The 25,698-nt window shown below is 40.3% G+C and overlaps 2 protein-coding genes across 2 annotated transcripts in view; one reads left to right on the forward strand and one right to left on the reverse strand.

Moving 5' to 3' along the window:
* Positions 1-624: 624 nt before the first annotated feature.
* On the forward strand, positions 625-8,119 carry CRYBA1 (crystallin beta A1). Its single transcript, XM_025361808.1, has 6 exons — positions 625-660; positions 2,790-2,854; positions 3,834-3,952; positions 5,698-5,839; positions 7,282-7,424; positions 7,840-8,119. Exons 1-6 carry the CDS (start codon positions 630-632, stop codon positions 7,985-7,987), a joined length of 648 nt encoding a protein of 215 aa, XP_025217593.1. The 5' UTR covers positions 625-629; the 3' UTR covers positions 7,988-8,119.
* A 1,355-nt stretch (positions 8,120-9,474) lies between these two features.
* Positions 9,475-25,698, reverse strand: part of NUFIP2 (NUFIP2, FMR1 interacting protein 2) — a 39,905-nt gene continuing 23,681 nt past the window's right edge. The window contains exons 3-4 of the mRNA XM_025361800.1: positions 21,889-21,921; positions 9,475-18,225 (exon numbers count right to left, since the gene is read on the reverse strand). Coding sequence (XP_025217585.1) covers positions 18,173-18,225; positions 21,889-21,921 — 86 coding nt within the window. The 3' untranslated portion in view covers positions 9,475-18,172. The remainder of the gene's footprint in view (positions 18,226-21,888; positions 21,922-25,698) is intronic.

Consider the following 25,698-nt stretch of genomic DNA (forward strand, 5'->3'; position numbering starts at 1 on the left):
GCTCCAAAATTTTAAAAGAAAATTACAAAAGTAAAAGGAATATTTAATAAAATAGCTACAGAGAGACTCATGTCTGCTAGTCAACTACAATTGAAGTCAACTCTTACATAGTTATATATAAATACAGCATAAAAAAGATTCCCAAGAATACAATGAACCATTTTTTCTCAATAGAGTTCAGAATTATAATAATTCTTTCACATTTTTAAACAATAAGAAATGCATATCCGGTATGGAAGTGAGGTGCATTTTGATGTGTTTGATATGACATGGGGTCTCCCAGGGTCTTAGGAAGATCCTAAGGTGGTGTGAGGAACCTGGAGAAGGACAAGAGACAAATACTCATGGCAGAGACCTCTGTCCTCACCCCCTAGCTGCTCTAAGATTAAGAAAGACTAGAGCAGCCAAGGCCTGCAGCAGCCAGCCATGCCCACAACAGAGGGGCCTCTCTGGATTTCTGTATCCCTGGTTTAAACAAAGGCCCAAGGGATGCCTGCCCAGCAAGCTGAGCCACCAAAGCTCTGGGGATCAGGGGGAACAAAGGCAGAGGGACAGCAGAGTGCTGACAGGGCCAGAGGCCAGAGGCCACAGGGCTATAAAGAGGGGGGCCACAGAGCAAGTGGCACCAGATGGAGACCCAGACTGTGCAGCAGGAGCTGGGTGAGTAAGGCCCTCAGGGTGCCCTTGCCCTTCCTCTCCTTGCCCTGCAGAGACATGACCAGGAGAGGGCCCAGTTCTCCTGCCTAGTGTGTAGAGCCTTCTAGGGTGGCTGGAGAAGACTGGGGAACTCTGGCGGAAGGCAGCCTTCTCTTGTCATCCCAAGAGGAGTCACTTATATAGCAATAACCACTGCCCTAGCAACCAAGCCTGGGGGGTGGGCATGAGCCCCCAAGAAATGAGCAGGGAGAAGGTATGGGGGCAGGACCTGGGAAATGTTGCTTATTCAGAGATTGAGAATGGAAAGATATATTACAGAGTTTACACGCATCATTCCTGGGCCCGATACCAGCCAGATGGAGGGCCATGAATATCTGTCCTAAGTCAAGAAACCTAATACACACCTGCCTGTCTTCCTTCTTCCCTTCCCCCCCGCTCTTTTCCTTCCTCTTTCTTGCTCTGTGATTCCTTTTTTCAAACTCATCCTACCATCTTTACTGTCTACCTAACCTCTATGAGCCTCAGTATCCTCATTTGTAAAATGGGGATAATGATGATTCTTAATTCATAGGCTTTGTGTGAAGATTAAATGCGTGAATGCAGGTAAAGCATTTAAAACAGGGCCAGACATGTAGATAGCCATTGTTGAGTGTTAACTACTGTAACTCTTTTCTTCTTCACTTTCCTTCAATAAGTCTTTTTCAATGTCTCCCAATCCCTCATCCCCACATGTGCTCAGCACGATGCTATACCAATCCCCTAGAAGACCCAGGCCTTGCCATTGAGGTGCTCACCAGGACACCCAACAACCAGAATACAGATTGGTACTGTGATGAGTGCCAGAAATCAAGAAAGAAGGCAAGTGGCTGTGGGCTGGAGAAGGCAGGAAAGCATCTGAGGAGGCAAGGTCAAGGTTGGGTAGGACCTAGGAGATAGAAAAGCAGAAAGGAATGGCCGGGCACGGTGGCTCAGGAGTTCCAGACCAGCTTGACCAATATAGTGAAACCCCTGTCTCTACTAAAAATACAAAAATACTCCGAAGAAAGAAAGAAAGAAAGAAAGAGAGAGAGAGAGAGAGAGAGAAAGGAGCCAGATAAGGATGAGACTGTGAAGGGTTACAAGGGAGTTTGGAGCTTGGGATCCTGGCATGGCTGGCTGTTTGGCCAGTCACATGAGGGGTCTGGCCTAGGCGGTTGCCAAAGAGTTTATATTGCGGACAGAGGCAATGCTGTCACCTGAAAGCAAATGAGAGGACGGGGTTACAATGCTTGTCAGTGCTTTACCTGCATTATTGTTTCTGATCCTTTTGTTTTTTTTGAGATGGAGTCTCACTCTGTTGCCCAAGTTGGAGTGCAGTGGCGAGATCTCAGCTCACTGCAACCTCCGCCTCCTAGGTTCAAGTGATTCTCCTGCCTCAGCCTCCCGAGTAGCTGAGACTACAGGTGTGTGCCATCACACCCGGCTAATTTTTGTATTTTTAGTAGAGACAGGGTTTCACCACATCGGCCAGGCTGGTCTCAAACTCCTGACCTCAGGTAATCCACCCGCCTCAGCCTCCCAAAGTGCTGGGATTACAGGCGTGAACCACTGTGCCCAGCCTATTGTTTCTGATCCTTACAATAACTCTGCACGTTGAAGCTTTACCAATGGAAAAACTGAGGCTCAGTCTGGGTGCGGTGGCTCACGCCTGTAATCCCACCACTTTGGGAGGCCGAGGTGGGTGGATCACTTGAGGTCAGGAGTTCAAGACCAGCCTGGTGAACATGGTGAAACCCCCATCTCTACTAAAAATACAAAAACTAGCCGGGCGTGGTGGTGCATGCCTGTAGTCCCAGCTACATGGGAGGCTGAGGCAGGAGGATCGCCTGAGCCTAGGAGGCAGAGGTTGCAGTGAAGTGAGATTGTGCCACTGCACTCTAGCCTGGATGACAGAGCAAGATCCTGTCTCAAAACAGCAACAACAACAACAACAACAACAACAAAATCCCGAGGCACAGCTAGTGAGCGGCAGAGCCAGAATTCCAACCACAGTCTGTCTTGCAGACTTCAAGTCTCCTTTACCTTTCAAGGCATTCCGTCACCTCACCCTCCTCCCCAGAGGCCACCTCATTCATGTGTGCTCTGTCTTCCAGAAACCCTTCCAACCACGAAGATGGCTCAGACCAACCCTACGCAGGGGTCCCTGGGGCCATGGAAGGTAAGCCCACCCCCATCACATCCAACAGGGCAGGGGTGAGATGCTGCACAGAGCAGGCCCCAAGCCTGTGCTCATCCATGAAGCAGTGACTGACCAGAAAAACCCCAGTTTGTAGGGGAAAGGTCCACACAAGCTCCAGTGCTGTCGAAGGAAGGATCTCTCAGGATGTCCTGTTGGACAAAGGAGGGATGACTCTGGACGCCAATGATGGGTGGGAGATGATACCTAGTTTCCTAACTCCTCTCTCCTTCCCACTAAAGTCATCTTAAAATACAGCAGCCCAGCAATGATTATATCCATGGAGAAAATGAGGGCCCATAAAGAGATTTACTACTAGATCCCAAATCAATTACAGGACTCAGCCTCCCAGCCTGAGGTTGGCTTTAACCATTGGCTGAAGTGGCTGATCCTCAGGCCTCTCACTGGCCTCTCTCCAACACTCCCCATTCTCCTCATTGGGTCAACTCTGAGGCCAACTCACAGCTTTGGGAGTGGTCCTCTGGCCAGGTCCACAAGCCAGGTTTTAGTTCAAAGTGCAAAAAGGTTGACCATAACTCTCCTTTACACCCTAGGTTTCTATGGGGGTGTGGCTGGAGAAGCTAAGAATCTGTAAGGAACTCCTGGGACTCCCAGAATCCTGGCCTCTGGGCCATGCTTATGAAGGAACTGTGGTGGAATGGGAGCCCATAAGTCCTTGGCCTGTCCATTGGTCTAGCTGTTATCCCTTCAGACCATTTCTACAATAAACCAATCCTCCCTCCACGTCATCCCTACTCTGGGCAAATGAACACCAACCAGTGGCATTAATTCAGACCCCTTCCTGCCCTGTCTACACTGGAAGATACCTCATCAGACATCCCAGGCTACAGCTGGTAACAGAGAGCACCGAGTCAGACACAAATTAAGCTGTTGACCTGGGCCTCTGTTTTTCCTGATGTACCAGGTTCTAGCTCTCTTGTGCCATTCAATCTCATTTCAGATAACCATCTATGATCAGGAGAACTTTCAGGGCAAGAGGATGGAGTTCACCAGCTCCTGTCCAAATGTCTCTGAGCGCAGTTTTGATAATGTCCGGTCCCTCAAGGTGGAATGTGGCGCGTGAGTATGGATCTCTGTAGAACCACAGTCCCTTATTTCAAGTCCCTTCAGACATGGGACCATAGAGTGGGGGTAGGGGAAGAAGGATGTCCCCCTAGGCTCTAGTCATTTCTCAGAGAGAGGCCTCAAAAGAAATCACTACATGCATAATTTAGTAAGCCAAAGCTAAAAGGAACATGAGGTTCTTAGGCCTGGTACTAGATTTCAGGGGCTGGATAAAGAAATACATACAATGGGGTGGGGCAGTGGCAGTAATCAAATTTTTGCTTCTGGGGCTCACAGGCTGCTACCTAGGGTGCCCTCAGAACAGCCACAAGACCCTTGAGTTTTTCTTGCCTGCAGAAAATTGGTAAAGAAGAAAGTGTCAAGTGGCTGCCTCTATGGCTAACTCTCCTCCTGCATGTCCCAGAGCAGACACTGTTAGCTAATTTCTTTATGAAAAAAAAAACAAAAAACCTTAACCCCATGACTCCAGAGACATATTAGCTCCTGATTCATCTTTCAGGCAGTTTCTTGTTGATGGTTAATCTTGGTGAGGGAGACCTTCTCATTTTTGTCCTCTGACTCTTGGCAGAGTAGTTGAGGCCTTTATCATTAGCCTGAAAACACCTAAGGAAAAGACTCGCCCTTGACTAGGCAGAACTGGCCTTGCATGTGGATAGGCTTCCACAAGTTGCTTGCCACCAATATTAAGCTCTTCAGTCCTTTGAAAGAAGTAACACTTTAAGGTGTCATCACTGAGACCCAATTGTGAAAAACTGAACTGAGTGTTTCAAGTTTTAAGTATAAGTATGGGGCACTAGGAGAAAGAACTTGCAAGTCACAGGAAAAAAGAGACTAGTAATCCATCAGTTGCTTGTTCATCCCTGTGCTTTCTTAAGAATAAGTCAACTGGTTTGGCTTGAGCCAAAGCAATAGTCCAGGGGTGTCTAATCTTTTGGCTTCCCTAGGCCACACTGAAAGAATTGTCTTGGGCCACATATAAAATACAATAACGAGAGCCGATGAGCTAACAACAACAAAAACTCAAAATGTTTTGAGAAAGTTTACAAACTTGTGTTGGGCTGTGTTCAAAGCTGTCCTGAGTTGCATGCAGCCCTTGGGCCACAGGTTGGACAAGCTTGCAATAGTCAGTCACCAGATCCTGAACAAGGTATGGAGAAAAAAAAAAAATTTTTTTTTTTTTTTTTTTTGAGACAAAGTGTTACTCTGTTGCCCAGGCTGGAGTGCAGTGGCACAATCATGGCTTACTGCAGCCTCCACCTCCAAGGCTCAACCCTCAGCCCCCTGAATAACTGGGACTGCAGTAGTGTGTCACCACGCCTGCCTAATTTTTGAGTTTTGTAGACGGGGTTTTGCCATGTTTCCCAGGCTGGTCTCCAACTCATGGGCTCAAGCGATCTGCTTGCCTTGGCCTCCTGAAGTGTTGAGACTACAGGCGTGAGCCACCACACCCAGCCCGGAAATACCATTTTAGATTGGCTTTGCTAATACACTTCAGTCAGACCAGTGAAGTAGACAGACCTTTTCAGTGATAATCCCAAAACAAATATTACATTCATAAACCTGCTTAGTATACCTGTCAACTCATTCCTCACCTCTTGTGATAAATTACTTTGTACAGCTCTACTGGGATTGGCTTGATATTTTACCCCACTATTAACTTATCTAAAACGAAAGATGCCTTCTCCCCAAGGCCATATAGGCTTTGAACACCATGAACAAACACTACATGTCTTTGGCAGCTGGATTGGTTATGAGCATACCAGCTTCTGTGGGCAACAGTTTATCCTGGAGAGAGGAGAATACCCTCGCTGGGATGCCTGGAGTGGGAGTAATGCCTACCACATTGAGCGTCTCATGTCCTTCCGCCCCATCTGTTCAGCTGTGAGTCTCTGAAATTTCCACTTCTGTGCATATGAGGGATGGGACAAGAGGGTGTGGACAGACTGACGTTCATGCTGTTTCTCATCAGTTATGCTGAATGTGGCAGGAAAAAAGACAAAAGCAAAAAAAAAGAGAAAACATCACTTTCTCCTCTAAGCCTGCTATTTGATTTTTCTCCACCAGGTGGTATTTCCCTTAAGCTAAAACTAAGGGTCTTACAGGTGGCAATAAGTGGATACTCAAGAGCCCAATAAACTTGTGAAACACTAGTAAATGAGTGAAAGTCTTTACCCGGTAGTAAAAAGCAAATCCTTGGCCAGTTAAATTTCAATCTGTGCAACATTTTACCGCAGAAACAGGGAAATGCTGAAGTAACCTTTCGGTAAGTGGGAATGACTAAAAAATAGGCAAGTCTTCCATTATCTATCTACATTCATTGATAATCATCTTCTTGTTCTGAACACTTAAGTATTACTCAATAATGCATCAGGCTGGGATGTTTCTGGTCTTTTTTGGAAAGAGTTCAAGCAGAAAGCAGGATGATCTTCAGGGGTGTGCTGAAAAATGATCCCTGTATTAGGAGTTAGGTTGGGCTAGAACCTTTCCAAATATTCAGTCTATATGTGAGTTTCTCGTGATTTTGGTTAATAATCTCATCTTGGTTCAAAGTCTTGCCAAAATTCAACTGATGGAGAAGTTAACCGAAATAGCTCTAATCCAAACAAATAGTTCCCTATCTGGAAATTATTTCAATCTCACTTTAAAAAAAACATTTCATTTTTCCACCCTAAGGTATAACTGACATACAGTAAAATGCACAGATCCTAAGTGCATATTCTCATGAGTTTTGAAAATATATAGATCCATGTAACCAACACTCTAACCATATAAAGAATATTCCATCATAGTTCCCTGGTGTCCCTTTCCACTCAGTTGCTCCCCTACCACTTTCTATCATCAAACAGTTTTGTCCATTTTTGAAGTTCATACAGGTTGGTCTCTGCCTTTTTAATGCTTGTGTAGTATTCATGTCCCCTACTGGACATACAGGTTATTTCCAACAACACACATACACACGCAAGCGCACACATACATATTTGGGCTTACTTTTTGTATTAATTTGTGAGATCTTTTTTCACATTAGTGAGTATTCATCCCTTGGTTGGCTGCATTTTGTTAGTACTTTTTCCCACTGTCAAATCCTCTTCATTGTTCCAAAATAGTATATCAGTTATTTGTACATTCCAAATGTTATGGTATTTAAATTGGAATAAACAAAATTATGGGTAACTTTTTTCTCACATATCTGTTGCCTTAATCTTTTTAAAATAAATTATCACGTGCTTCCTTGTGTAATCCAAAAAAGTGTTTCAATATTGAAAAACGTGAATGATAGCCATAGCACTAGTACTGAACATTTTAAAACAATTTCTGAATTACAGAATCATAAGGAGTCTAAGATGACCATCTTTGAGAAGGAAAACTTTATTGGACGCCAGTGGGAGATCTCTGATGACTACCCCTCCTTGCAAGCCATGGGTTGGCCCAACAACGAAGTCGGCTCCATGAAGATACAAAGTGGGGCGTAAGTACAAAAACAGGGTTGGAATACACTTCAAAGTAATTCCTGAAGTTGCATCAATGGTTGTTTTAATCAGATTTCATATGTATTGGTATAGATGTCACATTCTAGTTATACATAATTTTGAATCACAAGTTCTTTATACCAACTACCACTTAAGGTTGCAGATTTATCTCCCCCAGACATGCCTCTATGGAATAATTTATGTTCACTTATACCTCTTTTGATGATTAAGGCTAATCAACTAGCTGTAGCTGTATTATGCTTGCAAATAGTGCCTGACACATTTAGGATGGCTATATTTTTCTAAGACTAAAAGCATCCCATACCATTAAGTTGAGGAAAGAGGCTCAGATTTTGGGGTGTTAACCAGATTCCTAATTAGTTTTAATAATGAAATGTACTTTGAATTTCCCAGCTGGGTTTGCTACCAATATCCTGGATATCGTGGGTATCAGTATATCTTGGAATGTGACCATCACGGAGGAGACTATAAACATTGGAGAGAGTGGGGATCTCATGCCCAGACTTCCCAGATCCAATCGATTCGCCGAATCCAACAGTAGCTGATTAAAAGCTCCAAGTACGATAATTCCTCAAGCATGAGACCTTGCTAAGCACTCTAGAATGAGTTTTATGTTCTGCTCACAGACATTGCTTTCAAATGTTAGCTGCTGAAATCCACAATAAACGTCATTAAAAACAAAACAAAACAAAACTTTGTAGACTGAATTAACTACCATACTTCACATAAATCACACCTATGTGGATGAGAATTTTTTTTTTCTGAGGTGGAGTTTCACTCTTGTTGCCCAGGCTGGAGTGCAATGGCGCTATCTCGGCTCACCACAACCTCCGCCTCCCGGATTCAAGAGATTCTGTCTCAGCCTCCCGAGTAGCTGGGATTACAGGCATGCACCACCACACCCAGCTAATTACTGTATTTTTAGTGGAGATGGGGTTTCTCTATGTTGGTCAGGCTGGTCTCGAACTCCCGACCTCAGGTGATTCTCCCGCCTCGGCCTCCCAAAGTGCTGAGATTACAGGCATGAGCCACCAACGCCCGGCCTGTGGATGAGAATTTTTGTTGTTGAGACAGGGTCTGTCACCCAGGCTGGAGTGCAGTGGTGCAATCTGGCTTAACTACAGTGTCGATCTCCTGGGCTGAAGTGATCCTCCTGCCTCAACCTCCTGAGTAGTTGGGACTACAGGCGCCTGCCACCGTGCCTGGCTAATTTTTGTACTTTTTGTAGAGATGAGGTCTCACTATGTTGCCCAGGCTGGTCTTTAACTCTTGGGCTCAAGTGATCCACCTACTGTGGCCTCCCAAAGTGCTGGGATTACAGGTGTTGAGCCACTGCGCCTGCCTGGATGAGAATTTTTAGTTAAGCTTCCATAAAACCCCACATTCTCCTTGTGTCCTTGCAAGTCACTTACCAGGCCAAGGACAATTATTCCTTATCTCAAAGAACAATAAAGCATATGACCTAAATGTTATCAATCTCTATAGTGACTGACACTTTTGGTAAATGTTTTTATGTCCTTTCCTCCCGTCTCCTGCTCTTTCTAATAATGCTGAAGTTGGCATTGATTTTCCTTTCACCTTGTGACAAATCAGTACTATAGAAACAGGAAGTTTCTCCAGTGTGTACTGCCACATATTTCAACAAAGTTATGAATAAATTCAGAATCTTGGCAGCTTAACATTCTAGTTGCTTAACTGCTTAGCTCAATTTTGATTTATTTCAACTGGAAAAGCATAAGACTTAATGTCCTGCAAAAAGGCAGGATAGCTCTGGATTTTTCAATAAGCAAGCTAATTCTAAGCACTGTAAAAACCTCTATGATTAAAAAAAAAAAAAATTCACAGGACCATAGTACACTTAAGACTTAAATTCTTCACATATTTGACCCTTTGGAAAAAAATCATTATCAATATCACAAACTTAGTTTTCAGGTTTTTTTTTTTTTTACTTTTTATCAGCTGAATTTAAGATTCGTCAGTAAAGACTTTGTAAAAAATTAAAGCACACAAAAGATAACAAACACCTCAGAAACTTTAAAATTTTTTATTCAACAATGTACACTTATTGTCTCTCAATTTGATCTACAAATTTCTCAAGTTTTTTTTTCTGATAAAATAAGTAAATCTGGGTATGGTTGTAGAGTGTTTGTAATTTATATTTTTAAAACACTGAACATGATGAAGTAAGACAACAATAAAGGAAGATCATCACGTAACTGACACTTCCTCAGAATCCATGACATCAGAAACAGCTATAGCAAATACCTAAGCATTTAGCAAAAGGGAAAATTTCTGGTCACTGTTCTTATATCTAGAAAAGACCTATATTTTTGACTGGGCAAAATAAACATTGAAACTTTTTTTGAGAGGGGGAAGGGAAAACATCCATTAACATAACTGTACTCCATTTATCATCCATTCCCCTAGATTAAGATGTAACTCAGCTCCTAAGTGCCTCTGCACAAGACAGAGAAATTACTTTGCTTTTCCAATAGGTTCTAAGACTGAACATAAGTGAACTACTGACAGATGTGGAAGAGGAACCATAGCCATCTAAGATGATGCTTGCTACACTCCTGCATTTCTGCCTTTTAAGGCCATGCAATTAATTATGGGTCACCTTTCGAGTCTTAACTGGATGACTTCGTTTTTAACTGCCACTATCGATGAAGATACATATAGAAGGGTTTTGCTGTGTCCTCAAAGGCAACATACTTGATGAAGAAGTAACCCTCTTCTGTACATTGAAAAAGCTATAAAATGGAAATATTTATTTTATATGTAGGAACACAGGGAAAATACCATCAGTAATATCTTCTACTTAAACATATTAGCTTCTCCTACAAAAGTCCTGAAGCAATTAAAAAAAAAAGCTTTAAAAAAGATGATTTGACAAAACCTGGGCAGTACATCTATACATTATAAGTACACATACACACAAAGTAAAGCTATTTAGTACATGCACATTGCAGCACTTGAACCAAATGTACCCAATTTCTAAACTTGTTCTAATTAACTTGGGCAATTTTTTAAAAGATACATGTTATCTTTAAAACCACCTGTGCTTTGATCTTACAAACAACTGAATAATTCTAATCTCAAGCCAGTCAATTCAGTAAACCAAATGTATGCAACAGCAATAAAAGTAAAAGGCTATCCTACCTTTAAACCAGCTTTAAGACATAAAATTGTCACCAAGTTCCATGTGACAAAAAAGGGTCTTTCAGTTTGAATTACTTTCCATTTCTATTTGATCAAATAAACCAAAATATTACTAAGGAAGAGCATCCAATGATTTGTAAAGCTGATAAAACTGCCCTGTTTCAAGAAAAGCCCTTTAATAGATACAAGTCAAGCTCTCGTTTAAATTGAACTTTATTAAAATAGGTGCCAGTTTTCCTCTCTCCTAGTTCCACTGATGAGCTAGCCCAGACCTATATAACTTTGAGCCAAGTTTCCAAAGATGGTAAAGCTAAGAACAGCAAAGTAATAAGGACAAATCGGTCACTTTTGGTAATGACACACAAATTAAACTTTCAAAACATGTGCATAGCTTTATTCATCTACTTAGATCTAACCTTTTCACGGAGCTTCGGCAAAATTCGAGTGTGCAAAATGCATTTCTAAAACGTAATGCAAGCAAAGCTTTCACATTTACACTGGCAGGAAATACAGAGAGAAACTAACAAGTCACATTAGGGAGAATTCAGATCTTTTTTTTTTTTTAATGACAAGAATTGCACAGTTTATTATTTTGAGACAATTGTTGCAGACATAAATATTTTAAATTTTCTAAGCAAGGTGCTTTTAACAAAATTTTTAAAGTTGGAAAGAGCTGGTAACTTGGATCATAGCTCACGCAGAATTCCAAATTAAAGTGGACTCCATTATCTCCCTACATTTTGCAAACAATGCTTTGTATAACACTTCTTTAAAACACTAAAAGAGACAGCAAGCTGAAACTTTTTTCAAAGCACACAAGAAATGTTTACTTGAAGAAGGTGCTGAGGGGAGAAGAAAAGAGAGTGAAGAATCCTTTAATTATTTCCCACTACAGGACAGCCACTAATAGATTAAGAACAAAAAAGATACAACAAAAAAAGTAAATCACTTCCCCAGCTTATAAAATAGTTCCAGTTTGACAAGATCTATAACTTTAAACAGAGAGCACCAGTTGGGCAATAGAATGAGCATTTCATACTGCATAAAAATTAGTGAGGTGGTAAGAACCATCAACTATCTCAGGCATTACTACATGGCCTTTCCAATTCTTTTTTTTTAATATACACGCAAGGCACATTGATATAAAAATAGATCTCTGGCCAACAAATATATTAAATAAGCAAATTAAAATTTTGGCTTTGCGATATTGGCAACATCAAAATATAACCAGATAGCTTTGGCCCACACATCTTTCTCATATTCCTCCACCTCATTTGGTGTTTCCCACCCATTATTTTGGGTTCAATCACCACCTTCAAGTTTGGGTATGTGCTTGAGAAATGACTTCTTGTCAAGTAGCATTCTTACTAAAGTTTTCCTTTGCTAAGTAAAAAGACAAGAGAAACAGAATAGTTGGAGTTTTGATTGATTTGATTTAAACTAAATCTGATTGGTTCAGGGCAGCATTATTTCTTCTCTATATACAAACAAAATTAAGTCCCCAGCTTACATAGACAAATGTTTTCTAAAAGATCAGCAACAAATCAATGACACCACATCCTTTAAGCCATTCTTCCCAATTCCTCTTTCTGAGGCAGAGAGAGGGAGTAATAGAAACAAAGCTAAGATTTAAACTATTTTCAGTAGTAGAAGACATTTAAGGCCAAAAAGTGTACTACTATTAACAGAATTCTTATATTCCTAAGTTATTGTCCTTCATAGGCCAATATCAGCTGAGAATTAGTTACTTGTACTGATTCCCTCCCAAAGAGAATTTTATAATTCACTCACTCTTGTTAGTGGCTGTGCTACAGTAAAGGTATCAAAGCAACCTATGGTATATGTATGGTATATAGTAATGTAAAAAGTGCATCACATTCTTGATTTTCAGTTTCTCATAGCAGCAGCAGGATTAATCTAAGACAGAAAACAGTTGTATTTTCATTCTTAAAATGCAACAGTATCTAATGAAATGTATTCAAGATCATGAAAGAATCCTCCTCTACGAAGGATAAATGAAAACAGACTAATAATAATAGACAAACAGGGTAAACTAAAGGCATTCATTCATATTTACATATTAAAACCACTTTTGTTAACACCAAATCTTTACATCTAGCAAAAGAAATAAGCATTTTAAGAATAATGGAGACATTACTAAAGCAGTATCCATTTTCAGAGCCTTTGATTAGCACCTGAGGAAAAAAGGGTATATGGAAAGCTATATAATTTGCCCTCAAGTTAGTTTGTTGGTCTGAAGAGTATAACTTTGATATGCACTGAAAGTAAAACTAAATTGGAAAATAAATGTTTGTAGCTAGTTTAGTAAGGCTGTAGAAAAGGGATACTTGGCCGGGCACGGTGGCTCACACCTGTAATCCCAGCACGTTGGGAGGCCGAGGTGGGCAGATTGCCTGAGGTCAGGAGTTCAAGACCAGTCTAGCCAACATGGTGAAACCCCATCTCTACTAATAATACAAATTAGCCTGGTATGGTGGTGTGCGCCTGTAATCCCAGCTACTCGGGAGGCTGAGGCAGGGGAATTGCTTGAACCAAGGGGGTGGAGGTTGCAGTGAGCCAAGATTGCACCACTGTGCTCCAGTCTGGGCAACAGAGAGTCCGTCTCAAAAAAAAAAAAGGGGGGGGGGATACTGCAGTATTATAAAATGGCTTTAGAACTCTGGACATAACAAAATTGTATGGATAAATAGGGAAGTCTGAATCAGCATCCCAGGATGGCTGTTCCATAGTTTCTAGCCCATAACTGATGTACCATTCCCAGTAATGCAAAAGCAATATTCCAATCATGCTGCACTGGGTGTTTTCATCATGCAGACAACTGAAAATTCTATTCGGACTATTGCTGGCATCCTTTAACTACTTTAAGACCTTTCTTGAGCAGCAAAATGGTGTGAAATTTAAAACTCAGTAAAGCAATGCTTTTGAGTAGAGCCAATGATTCATCACTCTCCCAGGTGGTCCCGGTTCTCACACAGGTGATATATATTTTAAAAGAAACATTTTAAAATACCAAAACAGAAGCCCACCTTTTTCACCATGAAAGAATCTTGGTGCTCTGTTGATTAATTACATTAGTAAAAATAACATCGATATTAAGAACTAATGTTAAGCTATGTGCCTCTGGCAAACTTAGAGCAGCTATTTATGCTTCTAATCTTTTCCTCTGCCTCTCCCTTTTAAACAAATTATCAAAATTTTCTGGGGGTGAAGGGGAGGAGAGCAAATCCTACATTTTCCTTTCAAATCCAACAGTTAAGTCATGGGTAGGGTTATTAAGATACTGCCCTATCAGACTCTACCTTGACTGGTGTGGCATCAACCAATCTGACCCTAAGGACCATCGTATTTGTCCTATAGCATAACTGTTCTGCACAGTTAACATATTTATACAAGAGGGATCAGCTGTTGTTATTTGAGGATATGGCCCAGTGGCATAACTATACTCATAATACCTGGAAATTGGACTTTTAACCTATTTCTCTGAAGAGACCCTCGCAGGAATGACTCCCTCCTTATTTACAGTGGAATTAAAATTGAGTAAAGTCCCTTTCCAATAGCCATTTGATACCTGACAATTTCACACTAAATGGCTTTATTTTAAAAAGTTTACAGCAATTACAAAAGATAAATCATTAGATGCCTCTGATGTGGGGAAGCAACAAGTCTAACAACCAAGTATGAAATTACCCTTATGTAATGTTTTTTGAAAATTTGTATTGTGGACAACTCCCATAGTTGAGGTTTTCCCTAAAACTGTTATTTGTAAAACAATGCAGCACTTTTCCTTTATGAAGTTTCTGCAGATTGAGTAATGACTAGGTAAGCAGATGACTAAGGAGGACAGCAAAATTCTAAAATGGAGAAACTCTCTGGCCATTTATTTCAAAGAAAAAAAAAAATCTGTTATTAAATTCCTAGTTATTGGAATTTAATCCCCTCCTAGAAAGTAGAGGAGAAAGGGCTGGCTACCATAGATGCTGTAAATACACTTTATGTGAAGGTTCATTACTAAGGAGGTTAGAAGAAAGGCTATGTGATTAACTTCAGTTCAGCAAAGTGAGGGTGAATAAAGAGAAAGATAATACACCCTGTGTGTTTTGCGGGAAAAAGGGATTATTGAGGACACCTACAAGAGTGGTATGTGACACAGAAGCCTACAATAATCAAAACAGATTTAAAAAGAAATCTTCACCCATAATTAGTATCTTCATAGCTATTAAAAAAATAGGTCATAATTTCATTCTTAGTGCCATTTTTCAATACTACCCTTTTAAGGATTTAAACCACCTGACTTTTTTCTGTGTAATGAAAACAAATGGCACAAAATAAATACAAGTTCATTCTCTGAATACTAATGTCTTATACACATTCATTTACTAATTTTTAATATCTCCATCTTTTCCTCACACACACTCAACACACACATACACATACATACACACACACCCCTTTTTCAGTCTTTATAATGGAGGGATGTTAAAAATCCCCTCTAGACTGTATTTGGTTTATGCTACAGTACTAATACTCTGAGTTGGAGGAAAATTCTTTACACCAAACAATAACACGTTATTTAAATGTGCTAAATTAATCACAGCTGAAGTCTGTTTAGAAGCTTACACAAAATAATCAGAAAACAGATCAACTCTTAAGATTTTTTTTTTTAATAAGTGCTCTGTAAGGAATTGTGTGAGGACCTAAGGAGAAAGATTGCAACAAATAGAGTTAAGTGTTACCAAACAGCACAAAGAGATTTGTCCCAAAGTCCTGCTTGTACCTAGGCAATTAAGTCTATTAACCTAATGCCCCCAAAATACTGACAGTTAATATGATGGGGCACTAGGGTTCTCAGAAAGTTAACAGACATTCCTAACTACATACCTCTAACCATATAATCAAGGAAATTTCAGTGGAGAAATCAAAGTGAAATGTTGCATTGTTTCATTTAAAAGTGAGACTCTCAAAAACCTTTGGACAGACAGAGAAGTGATACATTCTTTTTGGCTTCTCCAAACACTGAGGCCTGAGGGATATGGAAAGAAATTAGAAAAGCAACAACTTTCTAAAGATGTTCAATCAAGTGTTGCTTCTAAGTTAAAAAGCCCAATTCATGTGGGGGCTGGGTTTGTCTTTTTTTTTCGTTTTCAAATATATATTCATTCAATCTCTGTATGTCACAAACCCAGAAAGTTTCTTGTGAGTTGTGAGACAGAAGAACTTTAAAATTCCAGGCAAGCAAAATGGACATTTAAAAAGGGGGAGTGGTGAGGGGAATCTGGCCCTAAGGCGACAAGTGGTTACACAAGGCAATTGAACACACAGCAGAACTTTAAAACCTGTAAAACAAACTGGAGCCTTTTTTCCCTTTAATCAACCTTATATGTTTTTTTTAAACTTTTTGAAAATTTTTATTAAAAAAACACAAAAACACAGACTTTTTTCACTTCAGTTATGTGGTATGTTGCATTTTCCAGTTTGTTCAATGCTTTAAAGCTCAAGGATGCCTCTGCTTTCAATTGTACATGGGCCTGAAGCATCCTAGCTTTTGGCAAGCAGGCAGGAGACTCAACAAAAATCAAAATAGGAACAAGGCAGACTAAATGCAGGGCACATCTGTAAACATATTATACATTTGAAAATTACAATATCAGTAAAAGTGATACAGTTTACAGGTGAAATGAAACTATCTGGAACTGGCCTACCACAAGTTTCTGAACCTGGACTGATACAATAAGTTATTTTATATATATATATATATATTATGTATAAAAAAAAGTTTTGTTTACATCAAGTGGAATTGGCAATCCATGCTTATACTTTTAAAATCTAAGCAGGGCAGAAATCCAGACTAAAAAGATAGTTACTCTACTCTATGTTGAGTCCAACAGCTTCTTTCATGAACTACTTGTTTTAAAAGCCTCAAATAATCAACAAAACAAGAAAACCCATCCATACTACAGTCACTCAAAACTGGACATTTCTAGGGGTAGAGCAAAAGTAGTTACTTTCTCCCCAAATACCCCAGGGGATCCAGTCTACTTTTATCAGAAGACTACAACTCTTTATACAAATGCCCTGATATTTTAACCTGTATTTGACATACATGGATATACTAATTTCTGTGTGTGTGATGTGATGCTGTGTCAGGCCAGACAACTTGTTATTATGCTACTAACATCACCCAATCTCAATTGGACCCTTAATTTCTGCACACACACACAAAAATTTATTTTAGCATGCTATACACAAGCTGCAGTGCAACAGGATGGCAATGTAATAAGACAGGGCTAATGCTCTTCTCTGCCCCAAAGAAAATTTCCAGAATTTCACATTATTTTCCTTAAAAACCCATCTTGCTCTAGTAATAAAATATATTTATTAAGATATAATTAGAAGCTAATAAGCTCAGAAGTATAGTTTGCATGAAAACACACCTTCTACAGTCAGGGTTTATTACCTTCTCACTGGCTAAAAACATGAAAAGTTTTAGTTTTCATGGACTTTTTACTTCCCCTTTTAGATTTTTTTGAGAAATTAAAAGAGAATTTACAGAAAGGTCTAAGTTTGTCTTAAATGTTTGATGAAAAACAAGGAAAACAGCACATTTAGTGTTAGTGACAGAGAGCAAGTCTGGAGCACCTACAGTTGAAAAGCAGAATATATTTTTGCTCCCAGTTATACAATTACATTAAAATATGGGCACAGGAATATTTTTCCAGATTGTATATCTAAGCCAAATGCTTGTTCTGCAACTTTTCTTTAAATGACACGCATAGATTCTTCAGTTGTTAAAGTCCAATATGTAACCGAAGCCAAGTTAACTATGTACCATCAACTATTCCAGAATTGTAGAACTTCAATGCCCTCCCCTATCCCCCCACCCCACAAAAAATAAATGGAAAGAAATAAAGTATTCCCCCAACACCCCACAGAGGCCGCTTAACTCCTGGCAAGACATGCAAATCATATTCGCTAAAAAAATACACCCTGCTAACTTCAAGGCATTTATCCAGCATTCTCGCAGGGCTTAATTAAAGTAAAACCAAAAAGATCAAGGGAGGAGTGGGGGAAAATGTTGAATCATTCTGGGTTCCCCGTGATTAGTGTATCACTTCAGTCACAGAACAAGATACAGAGATCTTTTAAGTGGATTTGCCTTTCCAGTGGGTCATTTGTTGCCCAAGTTGATGACAGCAGGAACTTTAGAACCACACTTGTTAAGTCTGTATTCATTAATCACTTGCATTCACACTTAAAAACAAAAACTAACAGAAGAAAAAAAACCTATTCAGTACCGGAGATTAAATAACCATGTGTAGTCTCTTGAAATAAATTTGATTCCTTAAGAAGTCTAATTACTTTCAGTTGCCTTTTTTAAATAACTATATATATATATATGTATATATATATATTTGTATATATTATCCTGTGATTCTACTTATGGTTCCTCTGCTGCGTTGAAGATCTAGGAGCATAAAAGCCTTGTGTCCCCCATGAACGATGGCTCTAATGCTGCAGAAAGGTTACGAATAGGCAGTCTGGTCCTTCATTGATCTGGACTATCCATGGCTTCATTGTAAGTGATTATCCTTTTGGGATCTAGAAAGGTTAAAAAATAAAAATAAAAATAAGTTCTAGAATATCAAAATACCCATGTTCCAATAACAAATCCCAAATAACCATCATTTAAATCGCCCCATTTTTTTATGAAAACAAAACTTCAAGCCCATTTCCTCTTTGTACTAACACACATATGATCCAGTTTCTCAACCTGGAAGTAGCTGTTTGGAATTCCAATGAATTCCAAGTACAGGGTCCTCTAGACAGTGAGGGCCTCAACTCCTACAGATCAGAGATGGTTGAGTTCACTTAATAAGAGTTTTATGTACTTCTACTGATTACAAAAGCAGTGTATTTGAAAACAGCAGCCAAAGAAAAAAGCTTGTCACCAATAATCCAGTATTAAAAGAAACACTTGGATTTTTCTTTTGTTGTTCTCAGCAAATGAAGTCAAAATTTATTTATTTATTTATTTATTTATTTTTTTTTGAGATGGAGTCTGGCTCTGTCGCCCAGGCTGGAGTGCAGTGGCACGATCTCGGCTCACTGCAAGCTCCGCCCCCCAGGTTCACGCCACTCTCCTGCCTCAGCCTCCAGAGTAGCTGGGACTACAAGCGCCCGCCACTTCGCCCGGCTAGTTTTTTTTTTTTGTACTTTTTAGTAGAGACGGGGTTTCACCGTGTTCGCCAGGATGGTCTCGATCTCCTGACCTCGTGATCCGCCCATCTCGGCCTCCCAAAGTGCTGGGATTACAGGCTTGAGCCACCGCGCCCGGCCCGTCAAAATTTATTTTAACCAGTGTGGGAACTATCTAAGTAAAACCTGGCACCAAAAACTTGACATTAAATTAATTAGCAAAACTACTAATTCAGTCCTAATCAAGGCTTACTCAATTTCCCACAGTAACACTAGCCTTTATTCTCAGCAGTAACAGAAGCCTATGGATCTTTCAGATTCAAAATATAAAACTGTTAGAATGTGTCTGGACAAAGACTCCAGGGTTATTCTAAATTCTTACTATTTAGCTGCATGCTCCCCTCTTCTGGAGGGGCACTGTTTTTATTATATATATACTATTTTATATATATACACACACACACACACATGTAATTTCTACCTATCCTAAGAACTTTTTCAAAAAAAAATGCTTTAAAAAAAAAAAAAAAAAAAAGGGCAAGTCAATACAACTGGTTACCCAATAGAAAATTTTAAAGGCCTGAAAATAATATTGGAAAAACTCAAGTCCACTTCAGCCTAACAATCAATCTAGTTTAGTCCAGAGATAATATAATAATATCCTTTCTGGGACTCCTAGGGCCACCCACTGGAAACCCTCCATGAAGAACATGCTCATTCCAAAGAGTTAATGGCCATTTTACAGTAAAGACAGGTAGGTCTACTTTTTCGGGTATATTTTCTTTTCCTTTTTTTTTTGGCGAAGTTTCGTTCTTGTTGCCCAGGCTGGAGAGCAATGGTGTGATCTCAGCTCACTGCAACCTCCATCTCTCATGTTCAAGCGATTCTCCTGGTTCCGCCTCTCTAGTAGCTGGGATTTACAGGCATGTGCCACCACGCCTGGCTAATTTTGTTTTAGTAGAAATGGGGTTTCACCATGCTGGCCAGACTGGTCTTGAACTCCTGAACCTCAGGTGATCCACCTGCCTCCGCCTCCCAAAGTGCTGGGATTACAAGTGTGAGCCACCGTGCCCAGCCTGCAGGGTGTATTTTCCAGTCTATGTTTTTTTCATTTGTTTGGTAAGATACACAGAGAGTAACTCCAGAAGAAAGAGCAAAGTTGGGAAATCAGGGGAACCTACATTCTAGTCCTGCCACTTTATAGTTTATAGGAACCTCACTGGAACTCATTTTCCTAATACGTAAAATAAGAGAATTTCTTACACATTTCAAGTTCTGAAATTCTAGGAATTTCACATCCATCTGAAATTCACTTGTATTAATGAGCAAAGTAAATGAGGAATAGGATACAATTCAGTTCCATGGTTCAAAAACCCAAATCTATTGTCAGTGACTACTACAAAACTCTCACTTTATTTCATGTATTCCACAATAATCATATTTTAATATATTCAGGAAGAAGGTACACAATAATCAGGATAATCTATTTTAATTTTTAACCATCTTTTCAGAGAATATCCAGCCCAGATAAGGCTCCTATAACAGCTAATATTTTTCTGAACTATGAATTTCAGTTCTTAGGCTATTTGTTGTCTACCACACAAATACAGAGAAAGACCAGCCAAAGTGGAAATACTTATTCATGTTGGTTTCCCACATTAAAAACATTTATGGCTTGTCTTACTTTCATAACCAGGAGGGGAAAAAAAATCATTCGTATCTTTACCTAGTAGGTAAAGAATACCTTCCTGTTTTTTTCACTTACAGTATTGCCCCATCCTCACCAGTCGTGGTATGGTAGTATCGTTTTGTCGCTTTTTCTTTTTTCATATTCACTCTTGTTTGTTTGTTTTTTTTTTTTTTTTTTTTGAGACGGGGTCTTGCTCTGTCACCCAGGCTGGAGTGCAGTGGCCGGATCTCAGCTCACTGCAAGCTCCGCCTCCTGGGTTCACGCCATTCTCCTGCCTCAGCCTCCCGAGTAGCTGGGACTACAGGCGCCCGCCACTTCGCCCGGCTAATTTTTTGTATTTTTTAGTAGAGACGGGGTTTCACCGGGTTAGCCAGGATGGTCTCGATCTCCTGACCTTGTGATCCGCCCGTCTCGGCCTCCCAAAGTGCTGGGATTACAGGCTTGAGCCACCGCGCCCGGCCTCATATTCACTCTTAATACTATCACTTTTTTTTTTTCTTTGAGATGGAGTTTCACTCTTGTTGTCCAGGCTGGAGTGCAATGGTACAATCTCAGCTCACCGCAACCTCCGCCTCCTGGGTTCAAGCGATTCTCCTGCCTCAGCCTCCCGAGTAGCTGTGATTATAGGCACCTGCCACCATGCCCAGCTAATTTTTGTATTTTTAGTAAAGATGGGGTTTAACCATGTTGGCCAGGCTGGTCTTGAACTCCTGACCTCGGGTGATCCACCAGCCTCAGCCTCAGCCTCCCAAAGTGTTGGGATCACAGTTGTGAGCTACCGCGCCTGGCCCTACATTTTTTTTTTTTTTTTGAGACAGAGTCTTGCTCTGTTGCCCAGGCTGGAGTGCAGTGGCATGATCTCGGCTCACTGCAAGCTCTGCCTCCCAGGTTCATGCCATTCTCCTACTCAGGAGGTGGGACTATAGGCACCCGCCATCAAGCCTGGCGAATTTTTTTTTGTATTTTTAGTAGAGGCGGGGTTTCACCATGTTAGCCAGGATGGTCTCGATCTCCTGACCTTGTGATCCGCCCGCCTTGGCCTCCCAAAGTGCTGGGTTGCACTCCAGCCTGGGCGACAGAGCGAGACTCCGCCTCAAAAAAAAAAAAAAAAAAAAAGAGATGGGGTCTGGCTATGCTGCCCAGGCTGGTCTTGAACCCCTGGACTTCAGCAATCCTCCCACCCTGGCCTCCCAAAGTGTTGGGATTACAGGCATGAGCCACCCAGTCCAGTTGCTAGTGTCTTTTGATTGTAGTTATTAAATAACTCAAAATACAAAGTCTATTTGGTAAATTACCACCCATCTGTTAATCCCACCCAAAAATAATGTCCAGTGATTACTTATTAGTGACATTTTAAGTAATCTAATCATTCTTACCTTGCTTCTGCAAATTCCAAATAGATTCCATTTCTGCAAAGAAAAAAAGAGAAATACATACTAAGTTTTGGTGAACAAAGTTTGAAGCTATGTTTTTCATTTTAAATCTAAAAATCCTAGGCTGATTTACTGCCAGACCGGAGGTAGGGCTGAAAATGGCAAAATTCTATGAAGCTCAGACAAAGCATTCACATTTTCCTATAATTTTTTTTTTTTTTTAAAGACATGATCTTGCTCTGTTACTGCAGCCTCCTAGGCTCAAGCTATCCTCCCACCTCAGCCTCTTAACTACAGCTGCATGCCATCACACCCAGCTAATTTTTTTTTTTTTTCCTGGTAGAGACAGGGTCTGTTGCCCAGGCTGGTCCTCCCACCTCGGGTGTGAACCTGGCTCCTGTAATTCTTTTTTTTCTTTTGAGACTGAGTTTTGCTCTTTGTTGCCCATGATGGAGTGAAGTGGCCTGATCTCAGCTCACTGCAACCTCTGCCTCCCGGTTTCCAGCAATTCTCCTGTCTCAACCTCCCAAGTAGCTAGGTTTACAGGTGCCCACCACTACACCCAGCTAATTTTTGTATTTTTAGTAAAGACAGGGTTTCACCATGTTGGCCAGGCTGGTCTCGAACTCCTGACCTCAGGTGATCCGCCCACCTCAGTCTCCCAAATGCTGGGATCACAGGTGTGAGCCATTGTGCCTGCCCAGCTGGCTCTTATAATTCTTAAGTGTCATGTAGATTATTATTATCTGAAATCAAACTGCAAGAATAATTTTGTCTTCACAAATTGTAAGGATACGCAAGAAGCATGCTACAGATAAAATAATACTTCTCCTAACAGGTCATCATTATTTAAAAAACACCAAGTATTTCTTGGTAATCCACTGACTCCTCAATGAGGTGCCCAAATTTTTTGAACAAAGCATTCATCAAATTTGACTAATTAAAATTCACGCTTAATTAGTTTAACCATTCAGGCAAGTGGTTCTAACCTCTAAACCACACCTTTCTTTCTTTTTTTGCGACAGTTTCACTCTTGTTGCCCAGGCTGGAACACAATGGCGCGATCTCGGCTCGCGGCAACCTCCGCCTCCCAGGTTCAAGTGATTCTCCTGTCTCAGTCTCCCAAGTAGTGAGGATTACAGGCATGCGCCACCACACCCAGTTAATTTTTTTTTTTTTTTTTTTTTAAGTAGAGACAGGGTTTCTCCTTGTTGGTCAGGCTGGTCTAGAATTCTCGACCTCAAGTGATCTGCCCACCTCAGCCTCCCAAAGCGTAAGCCACCCCGCCCAGCCCTAACCACACCTCTTATTTTAACCTATAAGGTCAAAATGCCAATCCACACCTATTATTAAAGGCACACAATCCCCATTTGTTCCAATTTCATCCAAAATGTCTACAATGTGCTTAGTTTGGCATCTTAAAATAAGAAAATTATGTACATGTCCAAATTATAATGACATACAGAGAATGCAGTTAAAAACTCTACCTGTGATACATGAAAGCTTCAGCTATATATAGTCAATAGTAGTTGAATATTACACAAGAACCAAATAATTGGACCTTGAAAGGAAATATTCTATCTGGAGATTAACACAAACTACTTAGTAATAGAAATGAACTATAACAAACGTTAAGGATAAATAGTCTTTCTGTAGTAATAAAACTATCATTTTGAAACGACAAAAAGATTATTTTAACTCTGCTTAACTGTTATGTGTAACTACATTCCAATTTAACAGCAATCAATTATAATTAAAGAAAAGTAAAACCAAAACTCATTAAGATGGGATACATCTAGACTTGGGTTACAGTTAAGGCACAACATAATCCCTCCATAGGACTATAAGATACAGATCTAAAATTCCTATTTTCTGATTGTATGTGTATAAATAGGGGCAGGGAATGGTGGAATCATATTCCTATTTCTCTTCCCACTCCCCAAGTAAAAATTAAAACTGTGTCTAAAAACCAATTTTTTTTTTTTTTTTTTTGCGCAGGGGGCAGTGAGCAGGGGGACAAGGTCTTGCTCTGCAGCCCAGGCTGGAGTACAGTGGCATAATCATGGCTCACTGCAGCCTCAAACTCCTGAGCTCATCAAGTGATCCTCCTGCCTCAGCCTCCCAGGTAGCTGGGACCGCAGACACATACCATTTGTAGAGATGGGGTCTTGCTATGTTGCTCAGGCTGGTCTTTAACTCTTGGGCTCAAGCAATCCTCCCACCTCAGCCTCCCAAAGTGCTGGGATTATAGGCGTGAGCCACCAAGCCTGGCACTTTTTTTTTTTTTTTTTGAGACAGAGTCTTGCTCTGTCACCCAGGCCAGAGCACAGTGGCGCGATCTCGGCTCACTGCGAGCTCCACCTCCCGAGTTCATGCCATTCTCCTGCCTCAGCCTCCCGAGTAGCTGGGACTACAGGCACCCGCCACCACGCCCAGCTAATTTTTTGTATTTTTAGTAGAGACAGGGTATCACCGTATTAGCCAGGGTGGTCTTGAACTCCTGACGTCGTGATTCACCCGGCTCAGCCTCCCAAAGTGCTGGGATTACAGGCGTGAGTCACTGCACCCAGCCAAGCCTGACACTTTTAAAAAGTATTTTTTACAGTACTCTCAGCCTTTTGAAAATCTGTCAGATCCATATATTGGGATCAATTAATAATTCAGGATGAACAAGATAATTATCCAGATAAAATCCCATTCAATATATCATACTGATTCCCTGATTAAACCAAATCTGGGAGTATGCAGAAAAACTGCCAATTGTCCAAGCTTAGTTGTATGGTATGGTATGTCCATCAAATCTCTGCACAGACACCTATACAAAGAAAGGCAGGAAAATTCCCTTTCTCCTGAGAGGTCTAAAAAGGGGAGAACGATCTAATCTGGAGGAAAAAAAAAAAAAAAAAGATGACGGTCGGGAATTCTACTCATAGAAATCATACTTATCACTTTTTTTCCATTAGTTTCAAACAATGAGGAACAGTTAAATGGTCTTTATTATCTTACAAATTTCTGGATTTCAGAATAGCCTATTTTAACAAGTCCAAATATAAGCTTTCTCTTGGTTGACCTACTGCAAAAAAACTGATCCAATACAACCAATATTTTTTATTTTAGTTAAAGCACAGAATTTTCATATTTTTTAGCCAATAAACTCCTGAAGAATTTTGTATATAGTAATAACTTGATACTCATTTTGTCTACTGCAAAGATAAATCTATATTTAGTTGTATGTTGAAAAAAATAGAGATAGTCCGGGTGTAGTGGCTCATGCCTGTAATCCCAGTACTTTGGGAGGCCAAGGCAGGAGGATCACTTGAGGGACCAGCCTGGGCAACACAGGGAGACCCTGTCTCCTATTATTAAAAAATAAATAAAAAAGAAAAAAACAAAGAAAAAAAAAGGAAAGAAAAAAAGTTAACCCAACTTTTCATGTTACCCACCTATAAATAACATTTCCTTTTTTCTTCCCCACTGGAAACTCAACCTGTCTCTGTACTTTCCCCCTTTTTTGAGAATACACTTCAGAGTCACAGTAACAAACACATTGCTTTAAAAACAAAGCAAGAACCCGGGAGGCGGAGCTTGCAGTGAGCCGAGATCGCGCCACTGCACTCCAGCCTGGGCGACTAAGCGAGACTCTGTCTCAAAAAAAAAAAAAAAAAAAAAAAAAACAAAGCAAACATACACATTTTAGAATAAAGAAGACAAAACAACTATTTGCAAACACCCAATTTAACAAGTTGAAGACACTTCTTTACCACAGCTTAAGGTTTTACTCAAATACTATACATTTAAAAATGATTTATGATA

This window comes from Theropithecus gelada, chromosome 16 (genome assembly GCF_003255815.1).
Source record: "Theropithecus gelada isolate Dixy chromosome 16, Tgel_1.0, whole genome shotgun sequence".
NCBI lineage: Eukaryota > Metazoa > Chordata > Mammalia > Primates > Cercopithecidae > Theropithecus > Theropithecus gelada.